The sequence below is a fragment of the Alosa alosa genome, chromosome 12 (genome assembly GCF_017589495.1).
Source record: "Alosa alosa isolate M-15738 ecotype Scorff River chromosome 12, AALO_Geno_1.1, whole genome shotgun sequence".
NCBI lineage: Eukaryota > Metazoa > Chordata > Actinopteri > Clupeiformes > Clupeidae > Alosa > Alosa alosa.
Genome location: NC_063200.1, coordinates 23695178 through 23709823, shown reverse-complemented (window position 1 = coordinate 23709823; position 14646 = coordinate 23695178). Strand labels below are relative to the sequence as shown.

Genomic DNA, 14646 nt, shown 5'->3' with positions numbered 1-14646 from the left:
TCCACTACTAACCAGGATGGAGACAGCTGCCTGCTTTTTCCTTGTAGTCTCTTGACTAAAGGGTCAAACTTAACAGATTTTAGGCCAGCAATCCAATTAGCCAATAAACCCTCTCAAACTGGACAGGCCTGTTTTAGGGGATGGACTCCAGGCAAGGTCTGGATTGTGTAAGGATTTTACGCTGGTCTAAAAAACTGGTTGCGACTGATGAGAGAGCCACAGCTTTTTCTCGTTGCAGGGGGAAAAAGTTGAAGTCAGATGCTGCATGTCAAGTAAAAGTGACTCCATATATCAATTACCAAACAAAACACAACACTAAGTCTTCTGTCATCACAGAATCAGCAGGGAAATCTTGCAGCTAAAAGGTTTCTACAAACGTGTGAAGATTTAAACCAGATGAGATAAGAAAAAGTTATGACACAATATCTTTGGGTATGGTTTCAGGTAAAACTATGCTTCACTCTAAAATGTACTAGGTGTTTTGTTCTTAAGCCAACATGGGTCTGCTGGTGGTGACAAGCAGACTGGCAATGAATGTTTCACACTGAATAGGCCTAGTTTATCCCATTTATTCATCTACTGATTTATCCATGACAAAATTATTGATTCAGAAATGATTGTAAGTCACCCTCTTATAGCCATAATGACTCAAACAGGGCATAGAAATACTTGTGCAACAGCTGAGTTAATTCTAAAGTTATCCAGGGCGTGACTAATAACAAATTCAAGATGTTGGGGCAGGCCCTTCAAAGGACGTTTAACTCTTCACATCTTAAAAGTGATAATTCATCACTTTTTCAAAAAACAATCATAGAATCATTACTTTAACATACAGGAGCAAGTCATGCCTAAATTAACTCACCCGGGCACTTCAGGGTATACTTTCTACCACACCACAAACTGTGTTGACTTGCGGTTAAAATGTAATGTCCTTGTGTACTTTTAATACAGCATATCCAATAGCCAAGCTGCATTGTCAACAAAGAGATTATATCACTCACAGAAATGACATAATGACATTACAGCTCCAATGGCAGCTAGGCCTCCATGCACCGCCATTGTTAAGCCGTCCCCTTGGGCGTGCTCCACAGTGCTGAACACTGTCTCCCATCCACACAGAACTTCACTCAATTAAAGGATATTCATTGTGATGTGGTTACATCAGCAAACTGCCTGCAAGGCCACTTTCCAGACTCACAACAGCCCATTTACAGAGATAAGTGGGCAACTGTTTGCTTTATTGGTATTAAGTGCATATCCCAAACCCAGGGTTGGGCCCGGTGTTGTAAGAAGTTGTAATTTTCTCAGTCGAGTTCAGCCATCATCAGCAAGGCAACCAGTCATAAAGGTAGCACTGTGGATGGATAGCCTATAGCCCCCACCCCCTCCTTCTTCCTCCTCTTCCTCTTCAAAGAAGAAAACATATGGGCCTCTTCAGGACAGGAAAAGAGCCTGACTTCCGATAGCTAACTATAGCCTGATCAGAGAGCAAGAGGACAGCGGGCCCATTGAGAATCCTGCCCCATATGGCATTAAGCGGCGTACTACTGCAATGAAACCATTGCTATACCGCCCCAGTTTCTTCTGCCAGCAGCCGAGTCCAAGCCAGTCATTCATACCAATATCCAAGAGGCCACTCCCTGTCTTTTTTGTGGTATTCCAACTTGGCCAAGGACGATTAACTTATTCCATCACGTTCCTCTTTCACCTGGAGCTATAGCTCTCATTGAATACAGTGGGTGTAAATGTGTGGGTGAGACGGAGGAAAATTAAGCTCCAAATCAGTTCAGCTGTCCAGAGAGATTCACGCAACAAAGGTGCAATTTATCCAACAGCAGTCTGTGTTTTTTTTTCTTTTAATTTCTCTCACTCCTAGACAAAATACAGGCTCACCTGTAGGAGGGAGATATCGCTCCTGACAAGGGACTGATCCATGGGGCCTGAGTTTACTCAAATGTAATAGCCCATGCAGCTGAACTGGTTAGTCATCAAACAGCACAGAGCTGGATTTGCACAGCTCATCTTTAAAGGTCCAGCCTCCAACCAAGAACAGGTGTGTCACAGAGTGTGAGAACCAGGCCCAACAATTACAATGGGGAAAAACAATAGGCCATGTATTGTCCACCACAGTTACACTAAAGTCCTGTTCAACTTGGATAAGACAGGTGTGGCAGTGTGATTACATAGGCTATAACATGCAAAAGAAGAAACTAAACAATTAAACCAGCTTCACAAACCACAACCCTCTGGTATAACAATACAATACAGTCCAAGAATGATCATGCATCATTGAAAACAGTGCTCTGAGTGATGATGATGAGCTGATGATGAGCTTCTAAGAGAAAAGGAAACTAGCAGGTGCACGTGTGTCACATGTCATCTATAGTTTTAGGGATCCAACACGTTTAGTGCCACAAATCAGTTAGTAGGCATAAATTGACATCCTCGAACCATCCTTGGCAGCATCAAGCTTCCAGCATTACCAACCGATCCACAAGACCGATACATCTTGTGTCATGACCGGTAGAAGAGATCATGCCATTGGCCAGTGCTGTGCATTACACTAGGCTATATTATGTTCGTCTATGGTGCAGAATTTGATATGGGATGCCTGAGTAGCCTACCTCATCAGCAGTAGAGGTTGGATAGAAAAAATAAGCAGGCATAGGGAAAGAAAAAAGATGAGTCCAGCAAAGAGAGGAACACTCAGGCTGTTATGTAATGACCATGGGTGATTTCCCCCCTGCATCTGCAAGCATCTGATCAATCAGCACGTTGAAATAGTGCAATGTAGCCTAATGTCCATAACAGCAAACAGGTTCTGTCATGAACAGGTTCTGTCATGAACATTTCCTAATACAGCATTTCTCATGTCACAATAATCCTGATATCCTTGGAACATGTTGACGTAGGTTACAATATCAATTTTAATGATTATCATAAGGACTAGGCTAAATTCACGCATCTCCTGTAGGTAGGGTGGGGTAGTAGGCCTGGGAGTCGGGATGCCATTCAACAGGGTAACAATTTAGCCCTCAATTCTAGCCTGACAATTCTACTGCTGTAGACAATCCGTTTGAACGTAATGCACGAAATATCAGTAGGCATAAATAGCCTACATTCGCAGAGTCGGCACCAACCATATGGTTTTTATTCTGCTCTCACAAAAAGTCAATTTATCTGCAGGCTATAATACCGACCGAGTTGTCGGCACAGTCGCCTACCAAAACAACTGAGAATCAGTCACTTGACGCCTATTGTAAAGAAGACAAATAGACTACTTATTTAGCATCTGAGAATGCACTATGCTACATTGCCTGTTTTTTTTAAAAGCAACAGATTTATTCTCCGCATCGATCAAACTACACAATTAACTGGGAGTCCCTGAAAGTGTTTGGGAAATTGAGCCACCAATGAAATGACAGTAACAATAGACTGTATAGCTCCTCTCCTCTCCCTGTGGTAACTTAATCTCGATCAAGCGAACAAATCATACATATTTCACAGGTACCTACCAAGCTATTGAAATCGAACCTGTTAATTATAAAGAGGTTTACAACACAACCTTACCGATTAAGACGACGCAATGCCGCTAATATCCCGATGCAGTCCCTCAGTCAAATGCGGGAAATGGTCTTTTCACCTGTGCTGCTGGGCGGCCTCTCTGGTACCGTGCACGGCGTGCAGTGATTTCTCTCCCTAAACGTTGAAGACAGCACCAACCGTGTAGTCTACCGCCTGAGGGCGAAAATACTGCAGGTGATCCGCAGACACCTTTCAAAGAACTGAAGGAGTCGTTCGAGTGCAGGCTTTTCAATAAATTCAGTCAGCTAACATCAGACAGAGGACCTCCAAAACACTCCCACCAAGACAGAGAATGTCTTTGAAAATACTTTGGGGAAACAGCGCCACTCAGCGACAGATGCTACGATCCTTTGTGAACAATGGTCCTGTCCTGCATCATCCGCCGGGAGATGGTTGTTGTAGACACGCCTGATCATGTAAGACATTCATTCATTGTTAACAGGGGTTTTTTCATTAAAATGTTGCCTGGTTTAGTGTATTCGAGCGCATTCTAAATTCAAAACATCTCCAAAATCAAATACAATCGCAAAGCCTTCTTTCTGGGCTTATAGGTCTATTCCTTGTCATAGACTGCAACCTAGGTCCATGCCTTCATCACAGCTCTAGACATGTTGTGTTTTTAGTAATCTTATCAGGTTTTTAAAAAATATTTTCTTTCTCCAACCAGTCAGAGGGTCTGGTATCCAGGCTAACCTTTTGAGTTCTGTAGCATACAAGCTGTTTCTGTAGATATTTTCTTTCATATGGCATTTCTACCTGTCCTCAGGCCACCTGCAGGAACCAGCATGGTGCCTGACTGGATTGCCTACATGTAAACAAACAGCAGGGTGGGTCTATCTTATCTCAGCATTCCACTTCCTTACTCCACAAGACTTGCACAAGACAGATCCACGGTTGTTTAACTGGACTGCTGCTATAGGTCAATCGGCTACTGTCTGCACACTCTTCTGCATGCACCATACAGATAGAACTTTACAATACTTGGATGGGTCCTGGAATTAGTTTCGGATGCAACCTGCATCCATTTTAAAGATTGTTACATAACCCTTAATTTAGCTACAGTTTAGGCCTACTTGTTAAAAAATCTGGTGTATAACAGAAGATTTAGCAATTGCAATTCCAGTGCCCAACACTGAAATCAGTTTGAAAAGTTAAAATAAAGATTTCACATAGGCGGAGTTCCACCTATCTAAAATAACTGTTACAGCTGTTCTGTTTGTTGTTATTTTAACACAATACTGCCATCATGTGGCATTTCGCTTGAGGCACACTATTTCTCTATGTCCAACTGCAACAGGATTAATGGGTTCATGTAAGGTTAGCTTTGAGCAAATTAATGCTTTTGCACTGATGATGGCCTGAATGATACAAAAACGTTTTGCACTTTGGGAGCACTTTGCACTTTTCACTGCTTGGATTAAAAATTGCATTGGCAACATTGGTGTGCCAAGTTCTTTCTAGACTGAAGGACTGATACAATATTGGAACTAACGCACCCACCAGGCCTGGATTGGTTGGCGCGATACCCTGTTTGCCCTTTACAAACATGTACAAACTTGAAACAAAGACATACTGGGCTGTGTAAAATAGTCATGGTATAAATAGGCTACTCTCAGAATTACATACCTACGGACCTAATGGTTTCTTATATAATATTTGGACAAAACAATTCCCATATTGCACCAGTAGAAACCAGAATTCAAAGTACTTATCCCAGTCAGGCTATTAATTTACAAGAGTGGAGTACAACTGACGACTTGATGTGGACCGATATGTTGGCTAGCCTTTGTATACATGCTTTATTCAAAACTTTGCACACAGAGAGATGGCACTACTTTGGGAAGGAAAGCAAGGAAGAGCGAACGCAAGAAAGCAAATCATTTTACACCTTTAGATTTATTTAGCATAACAACAAACACAAAAATATTTACAGCAAGGGTCCCATAGAGGTTTCTGAGCAAAGTCTAAGCTTTGTGTTTTAATCAATACGCTTAGCGTTCAGCAGCTGTGGATGATTCACTGTGCAGATATTGAAAACCTTCAATAACCAATGCAAAATGCTCCACCTTAAAACTTTGCCATCATAAATAATTTTTCTGTTTATCCACTTTTGAAATGGAAGAACTTGCTTGTCAGTGAGATGTGGGAATTCATTAAATGGCACACTTGCATAACTGTAGTTTTTGAGAAATTAGGGCACAGTCCAAACATTGATCACAACTTCTTCCTTGGTGTATCACAGTAAGGTACATTTTCTAAGAGCAGCTCCTCTCTAGGTCGCAGTACTGTGGAACAACATACAATGTACATTTATATTGTAAAATGTAGCATATTTGTATCAACTGTTAACTGGAAAAAATCTATGTTGACATACCCAGCTTTTTTTCTCCAACATGCTCCATTTGTACAACACTTTGTCGAAGCACTATCTCAACATCTGAAGCCATTTTGATCATCTTGGAAAAATAACAAAATTGTTTGTTGAAGCCATTTATTATGTTTATGTTTCTTAGGAGACACATTTGTCCAATGTGGCCTACAGTGATACTGATAAACATTACGTTAACATTAAAATTAGCTGTTTAAAGTAAAGTCATATAGCCTAAATAAAAAATATATACAAAGTAATAGACTAAATAAAATTGAACAGAATAATAACTAAATTATAAACATAAACAAACCACAGCACTGTCAGAATGAACTAGTTGGATATTAATTATTAAGGATCATATTATTCAAATAATTATTAAGAATTAATTATGAAACTTGTGTTACAATCACAGTAGGCTAAATCAACATATTCCTATCTACACATACATTACAGACTATCCTACTATGCAGAACTGGTGATGAAGTGTATCCTTAAATCATACCTTTTGAAGATTTTCTCCAGATGTTTCGTGCATATTTTTCCTGAACTCCTCATTTATCTTCTGTTTTGCAGCTTTCATGAGATAAACAGTGAAAAGTTAATTACATAACAATCAAACAAGCATAGGGGGGAATCACACAGACTAGGCCTACTACATTGGTCTAGTCTAGTGGCCTTTAAAACATGCAGCATATGAATTTTCAGTAAGTTAGCTACCAGAAATTGCCCTCACCTGTCAATGCCCTATCATCATCTTTAAAGACTTTCATTCTTGTTCTATGAAGAGCTTTAAAAAGTCGGAGAACCTAGATCAAAGGAGACACACAGACAGTACAATTTCGTTCAAGTGATTGATTTCTGACACCAAAAATGGTTGTATTTCAGATATTTGGGGTAAGTTACAGTTAGCTAGTTGGCATCAATAGCATCTTGAACGTAATATCTGCTGTAAATGAGACATTGAATTCATAATTAACAAATACATGTAAAAAAACATATCCTGTGACCATAACGTACAAAAACGCAACGTTTAAAGTGAAAAAAGATAGGGGAAAACACCAAATGTAACAGTTTCGCTACTAACCTTCAAACGTGACTCCATTTTGACTCAGTGACGTATTTCCGGTACGTCAGAGGAAACACCCTGTTAAGACCCCTTCTCTCTATAAAAATTAAAATATGCACTCAATATTGAGTATTGGTTGCATTGTTTAGTTTGTATTTAACCAGAACATAGAATAACATAAATATTTGGTCTATGCAATAAATAAATGGGAAATGATCGTTTCGCTGATAATTTGATTGACAGAATGGCAAGCAAATTGCTGTTCAGGTTTTCTTTTCATTGGCCAATAGAATTTGGTTTTGGTTTTGGGCCAGTATAAATTTCGACGTGCCTCCTTGTTTGATAGCGCCGTAGTAGGGAAGTAGGGAAGTAAGTCTTGTGCCATGGCTGATGAAATAGCTAGGGCCCAAACAGCCCAAGCTGGCGGCGACACTATATTTGGGAAAATCATTCGTAAAGAGATTCCTGCCAATATATTCTATGAGGATGACCAGGTGTGCATTCTTCGCATGTGGCGAGCTAGTTGCATGCGTTCTTCTAGTTTTTGCTACGGTGGCTCGCTAGCTAGCCACCTCTATCCAATGCTCAAGTGCTGCACTGTAGTTATTAGCGTGCTTTTTATAGGTAGGCCTAACGTTACCAAATTAGCTTGCTAGATTGTTCATGTCATTTGAAATTGCGTTACTCAATAGCAACAGCTGCACAACACCTAATAGCGTTAGATACCTACAGACAAATCGAACGAAACGATTGCTGGTTATATGTTTATAGTTGTGATGTCTCAAAACCGTGACGGAACACAGTCTAGCGCGTGTCATTACGGGAAGCTTGATAAATCGGGATGGAGTATCCTTAATACGTGATCAATCACCGTTAAAGTTAATCGTAGCACATTGTATCTAGTTGAACACTAATGTTATGTCAAAATCACTGTATGGCAGCAGGTGATAATGTAACTGTTGCAAAGACGCCGTGATGGAACCCCAAGGCTAACGTTAACTTGAACATGAGACTTGAGCTTGGTTGCATGGTCATGTTGTTTCCTCTCCTCATTGCAGTGCATAGCCTTCCACGATGTTGCCCCTCAGGCTCCCACTCATTTTCTGGTGGTCCCGAGGAAAGCCATAGCCCAAATCTCAAAAGCAGAGGATGTTGATGCTGCAGTGAGTATGGCAGACCAACTATGACTTAATGCATGTCACATATGTGTTACTAAAAGTAAACAAAGGAAGAACCGGTGTGTTTTGTCTTAATAAAATATGTGACATCACGAGCTTGCATATGATCTTTTATTGCTGGTGAACACTGTTATGGTACTATTGGGGCGTTTTTCGACCGACAGAACGCGTTCTTGAACCGGTTCTGTTAGGAATTCGTTGAACCTTGGTGCTAGTGAACCAGCCAGCATTTGCACCAGTTTTGAACCGAACCTGATCAAACCAAGGGTGCGTCGTCATCAATGGGTGCATGCAAAACGAAAGTTAATGAGATGTATGAACGGGAGTTTGAACAGTTGTAGCGTAAAAGCTGCAGAAATTAGCGGTATAAAATGCTAGATAATGTCTGCAGTGTAGTTCTAGTTCAGTGTTTCTCAAACTTTTACAGACCAAGGACCACTTAACCATTAGAAAAAACCTCACGGACCACATAGCTAATAGACACAATAGGCCTACTCACTGAACCACCTTGCTTATTGTCTTTGCACCTTGCTTATTGTGTCAGAGGATTCATATGATTTAAATTGGCATAGCTTACATAGGCAGTATTGCAGAACTTTGGATTTACATACAAGTTGGTTCAATATTGCAAACAACGCATCTATATTATTTTTTACAACATCTGCTCGCGGACCACTTGGGATAGCTTGCGGACCACACTTTGAGAAACACTGTTCTAGTTGACCAGTTTTGATTACTCATGGCAACAGTTGGTATGGACGGAAAACTTGCTTTTAGCTTTCTCCCCTCTGAACGGTCGAATGACACGCCCACCCCGGTTCACAGGAAAAAACAACTATTTTCTGGTTCAAGCTCCGAACCAAGGTGCCAAGTTCCAAACCATTTTTGGTGTGGTCGAAATGCGCCGAATGGTTCATATGTTGGTTCGCGAACGGAAACGCAACCGGTTCTCTGTCGGTGGAAAAAGGAACACACACAGAGCTGCTGAGAAAAGCAGGAGACCTACCAAACAGCAGATGGTGCTGTTGTCTATATATATTTATTCCAGCCAGAGGCAGAGCAGGTACACTGATGTGTAGGCCCTCAGATGGTTCAGAAGAATCCACATGGCATAGTATGCTAAGATCCCTCAGGCCTCTTACTTGGGATCTGTCACTTGTCTGGACTTAAGATACATAATAACACAGGTCAGATATTTCATCATTATTTGAGTGAATTTTTTTCACCAGTCTTGCTTGTGATCTTTTCAGCTGCTGGGTCACATGATGATTGTGGCCAAGAAGTGCGCCGACAAGGTGGGACTCACCAAAGGCTACCGGCTGGTGCTGAACGAGGGGCCTGATGGCGGCCAGTCTGTCTACCACGTCCACATCCACGTCATGGGTGGCCGCCAGATGGGCTGGCCTCCAGGCTAAGCTGTGTGACACCACTGCCGTGTGACACCAATGCCCTTCTCCCCTCCCCTCTCTGCTGTCCGTGATTTTGACGCACATGTCCAGTATCAGTATCCACACCAAGCGTGTTTGTGTTGGTTGTTTTATCACGTCTGACTGAATTTACAGCCATCTAGACAAATAAAAGCACTAGGTTTCAAATCAACCGATCACATTTTGTCTTGTGTTATTTGCCGTAATCTGTTTACATTATTTGCCTTGGACAATAAAAAATATGCATTATGTTGCCATAAAAAGTACCCTATGTTGTAATCATGCAGTCTGCAATAGTATAACTTGAAGTGAGATCTGTATCCCTGCAGCACTAGATAGATAGATATTTTATTCTTCCTGAGGTAAATTTTTAAAGGTCGGCTATGGGTTGACCATGTAATGCATTGACCATGATGCGGTGCTATGGTAGAGTGTGTGCAATGGTGGTAGTGAAAAAAGTGAACAGGGATTGAACAGTGCAATAACTGCATTATTAAATAGTAATTATGACTATGAAAAGACAAGAATGTAAACAATAGAATTGCTTAACAAACAAGAAAAAGAATATACTTTAATAACAATATATAACGGAATAAGATGTAGATGTTATGACCACAGTCCAGATTGTGTAGGAGGGCTAATATAGGCTGTAAAACAGTTAGGTAGACAGCAGACAAAGTGATATGATGATAGGGGCTGAGAGAGACAGGCTCATGCTGAAAAGGCCTTTTCTCCCCTCCCCTTTTGTGTGGTGTTGAAAAGTTGTATGGCCCTGGGGACAAAGGACCTCCTCAACCTGTCTGTTAAGCATGTCAGTGACAGAAGTCTGCCACAGAACATGCTCCTCTGTTTATTGAGTGTGCTATGTAGTGGGTGGCGGTCATTGTCCATGTTCGCCAGCATCCTGTGCATGGTCCGTTTCTCTGCAGTTGTGAGTGACTCCAGCTCAATGCCAACAACTGAGCCAGCTTTCTTTACCAGCCTATTCAGTTGTCCAACATCCCTCTTCTTAATGCTGCCTCCACAGCACACCACAGCAAAAAAGTGGACACTGGCAATGACAGACTGGTAAAACATCCAGGAGGAGCTTACTGCAAACATTGAAGCCGACTCTGCTCTTTCCGTGTTGGCTGACCATTACAGTTTATTGTTCATGTGTATCCCCAGGTACTTATATGTGCTGACCACCTCCACATTGACCCCTTCAATGGAAACTGGCATCATAGATGGCTTAGATCTCCTGAAATCCACCACAATTTCCTTGGTCTTTGTTGCATTCAGCTGCAGATGGTTGAGCCTGCACCACTGCACAAAGTCATCCACAAGCGTACTCATCCTGTCCATCCTTGATACACCCCACAATTGCAGTGTCGTCCAAAAACTTCTGCATGTGACATGACTCAGAGTTGTAGCTTAAGTCAGACATGTACAGGAACGGTGAAAGAACAGTCCCCTGAGGCGCTCAGGTGCTGCTGATCACAGTCTCTGAGAAGCAGTCCTTCAGTCTGATGAACTGTGGTCTCTCCGCCAGGTAGTCTGTGATCCAGGATACCAGGTGAGCATCAACCCCCATCTGCACAAGCTTGTATCTATTTTAATTCAATTTATTGTGCTTATATAGCGCCAAAACATTACACATGTATCATGGCGCTTTACAGAATGTAGGCAATCAGAGAAAAAGAAAAGAGGGAGAAAAGAAAAGGAAGAAAGAAAGAAGGAAGGCCCATGGGTAACAGGGGCGAGGAAAAACACTCCCTAGAATTGGAGATACATATAGGAAGAAACCTCGAGCAGATCCACGACTCAAGGGCCTGACCCATCTGCCTAGGGTCAATACGGACAGTAAGGTCTATAAACAATGACAAATGCATATGACAGTCAGGTGTGGAGAATAGGACATGGTGTTTAAAGCACCTGAGGTGAAAGTTACAAAAGGTGGGATGATTACGTTATCGGTATGATAAAAGCATAATCATGATTTAGTGAGAGAAAGTGCAAAAAGTCCCAAGGCCGGAATTGTCCAGGAAAGAAAGTTGTGAGGGGCCAGTGGTGGGTCAGCAGACAGGCCAGAATCCGGCAGAGTTGTCATAGGCAGGTGATGGGGCTATGCAGGCCAGGAATCCAGGTAGGGGACAGTAATACAGCAGTCAAGGATGGCACTTCAGGTGGGATGGGTAAGAGGAGGGCCAGGCACACAGATGGTTGATGACTGGTGATGATATACCTCACAAGTGAGGTACAGTAAGGGAGAAGAAAGAGAGATGTAGAATGGGTTAGTATTACTTGAAATCAATGTGGTTAATGTCAAGAAGTGATCAGTGGTGCTATATATTGTTAGAGTAAATCATAGTGAGAATGGGCAAGAGAGGGAGAGTTGAGAGAAAGAGGGTAGGGGAGAGAGGAGAGGGGAGGGGGTTGTACGGATTACAAGAGAAATCCATGACAGCACTATGCTATAGCAGCATAACTAAGGCATGGTGAGGGGTAGTAATAACACCAGTGCAGGTATGGTCAGTGACCACCATCTCACTGCTACGACTGGGGTGCCAGTCACACGAGGACTCAGCAGGGTGGTCCATTCCAAAATCCCCGAGATGGGTGAAGTTCCACACCGCACCATACCTAACTATGGGAGGCAGTAAAGAGGTATGTTTTAACTCTAGACTTAAAAATAGGGAGGGTGTCTGCTACTCGAATTGAGGAGGGTAGATTATTCCAGAGGAGGGGTGCGTGATAGCTGAAAGCTCTGCCACCTACTGTCGTTTTTGAGATTCTTGGAATTACAAGAAGGCCAGTATTCTGTGATCGTAACGGTCTGGGCGGGTTATATGAGACTAGGAGATCTTTAATATATTCTGGTGCCTGGCCATTAATGGCTTTGTATGTTAGAAGTAATACTTTGAAGTCAATGCGACTTTTAACAGGCAGCCAATGTAGTGATGCCAGGATAGGGGAAATATGTTCATATTTTTTAGTTCTAGTGAGTGTGCGAGCAGCTGCATTTTGTATAAGCTCTAAGCTCTTTAGACAGGTGTTATTGCAGCCAGCATACAGAGCGTTGCAATAATCAATCCTTGAGGTTACAAAAGCATGGATTAATTTTTCAGCGTCTGGTAAGGATAAGGACTTCCTTATCTTTGAAATGTTCCTTAAGTGATAGAATGATGTTTTGGTAATCTGTTTTATGTGATTACTTAGTGATAGGCCTTGGTCAATTGTAACTCCTAAATTTTTAACACTTGTGGATGAGGATAGTCGAAGATCAGTAAATGTAGCCTGTGATGAGGATAGGATATCCCTCATCTTTTTAGGACCTACAACCATGACTTCTGTTTTATCGGAGTTCAAAAGCAGGAAATGATTTGTCATCCATGTCTTTATATCTCTTATACATGTGTCAAGTTTGGCTAACGGAGTTAATTCGTCAAGTTTTACGGAAAGGTATAGTTGTGTATCGTCTGCATAAGAATGAAATTTAATGCCATGTTTCCTAATTTCAGAGCCTAGGGGAAGCATATAGAGAGAAAATAACAGGGGCCCTAGTACTGAGCCTTGAGGCACCCCATATTTTACTATAGTCTGGATAGACGGTTTATTGTGGACTTGTACAAATTGTCTGCGGTTAGAAAGGTATGATCTACACCAAGCGAGTGCTGAGTCTTTAATGCCTATAAAATGTTCAAGCCTGTGAAGTAGTATGTCATGGTCTATGGTGTCGAAGGCAGCACTGAGGTCCAGGAGGACTAAAATTGATATATGTCTGTTACTTACGAATAGTAATTAAATTTCTTACCACTAGGTGGAGTCTATGCTTTTAGATAGTTTTGCACTGCCTCCTTGAAAATGTGTTCTAGTGAAGTCTCCTATAAGAAGAACGTGCTGTTCCACTAGCGCTCTAATACTACAGCATTCATGTGATTACATTTCATATAAAAGCTACCACTCGGTACAACATCCTTTGTGGTCCTGGTTATTATACAAGTTACCACATATTTTTGGCAACGAGGTGAACTGGAACTGTTTTTCTATCGCGTTTTGTTTTCAGTGTTAGCTAAACACAGTGTGCTAGCTAGCAAACTTGCGACAATCTTCATGAGTGGAAGCTCGAGCAGTGCAGAGGAGCACGGTGAAGAGAGAATCAGAGCGCCAGTGGCTGTAGAGGAGCGACAAGGACAAGGAGAAAGCACAGCATTCAAATGGCTACGTTTGGGACTATCGGGTGAATTTGTGGAAGGAGGCGAGGACTGGACAGAGTATGAGGAAAGGTTGGGACACTTTTTCGCTGCAAATGGAATTGCAGAGGAGGCTAGAAAGCGCGCCATTCTCCTGAGTGTGTGTGGAGCTAAGACTTATAAGCTGATAAGGAACTTAGCTACACCGAAGAAACCGGGGGAAATTTAACTGAACTGGTCAAGCTCGTTGGGAATCACCACAATCAAAAACCGTCAGTAATAGTCCAACGTTTCAAATTCACAGCCATTTTTCGTCAGGTCAGTCTGTAGCTAATTTTGTTGCAGAATTGCGGCAACTGTCAGAACATTGTGATTTTAAGGACGTCTTAGATGACATGCTCCGTGACAGATTGGTATGCGGCATTAATAATGGCCTTCATACAGCCCGTTTGCTGGGGAAACTCCACCACTGACTTTAAAGAAAGTGCTAGAAATATGGTTTCGAATGGAAATGGCGGCAAAATAATGCCAAAGACATTCAAAAGGTCAGGCTGGATCGCAGTCAGTGGCTGTGCACCACGTGAACAAAGAGGCTGCAAAGCGTCATCAAAGAAAGTGGAATGTTTTAGGTGTGGAGGGCCACACTATGCTAATGACTGTAAATTTAAAGAAAGCGGTTTGTCATACCTGCAGTAAAAAGGACACTTAGCTAAAAAGTGCAGGAGTGCTAAAAATAAGGCTAAAATGAAACATGGAAAGCCCGGCGGAGCTCAAGCACACACACATCCGTCAAAGGGGAAGATGGCCCAGGCAGCGTGTGCATTCAACATGTTTACAGTGGACACAA

The 14646-nt window shown here is 41.9% G+C and overlaps 3 protein-coding genes across 3 annotated transcripts in view; 1 reads left to right on the top strand and 2 right to left on the bottom strand.

Moving 5' to 3' along the window:
- The window catches only part of cdc42se2 (CDC42 small effector 2), a 30110-nt gene extending 26191 nt beyond the window's left edge, over positions 1 to 3919 (bottom strand). The window contains exon 1 of the mRNA XM_048259464.1: positions 3571 to 3919. The gene's annotated coding sequence lies outside the window, so the exon portion shown is untranslated. The remainder of the gene's footprint in view (positions 1 to 3570) is intronic.
- A 1543-nt stretch (positions 3920 to 5462) lies between these two features.
- lyrm7 (LYR motif containing 7) lies at positions 5463 to 7082 on the bottom strand. Its single transcript, XM_048259397.1, has 5 exons — positions 7041 to 7082; positions 6690 to 6762; positions 6459 to 6529; positions 5960 to 6041; positions 5463 to 5870 (listed from the first exon to the last, which is right to left on the bottom strand). Exons 1-5 carry the CDS (start codon positions 7056 to 7058, stop codon positions 5800 to 5802), a joined length of 315 nt encoding a protein of 104 aa, XP_048115354.1. The 5' UTR covers positions 7059 to 7082; the 3' UTR covers positions 5463 to 5799.
- Positions 7083 to 7388: 306 nt separating this feature from the next.
- hint1 (histidine triad nucleotide binding protein 1) lies at positions 7389 to 9799 on the top strand. Its single transcript, XM_048259195.1, has 3 exons — positions 7389 to 7516; positions 8081 to 8185; positions 9451 to 9799. The coding sequence occupies exons 1-3, from the start codon at positions 7406 to 7408 to the stop codon at positions 9613 to 9615; spliced, it is 381 nt and encodes a 126-aa protein (XP_048115152.1). The 5' UTR covers positions 7389 to 7405; the 3' UTR covers positions 9616 to 9799.
- Positions 9800 to 14646: the final 4847 nt, after the last annotated feature.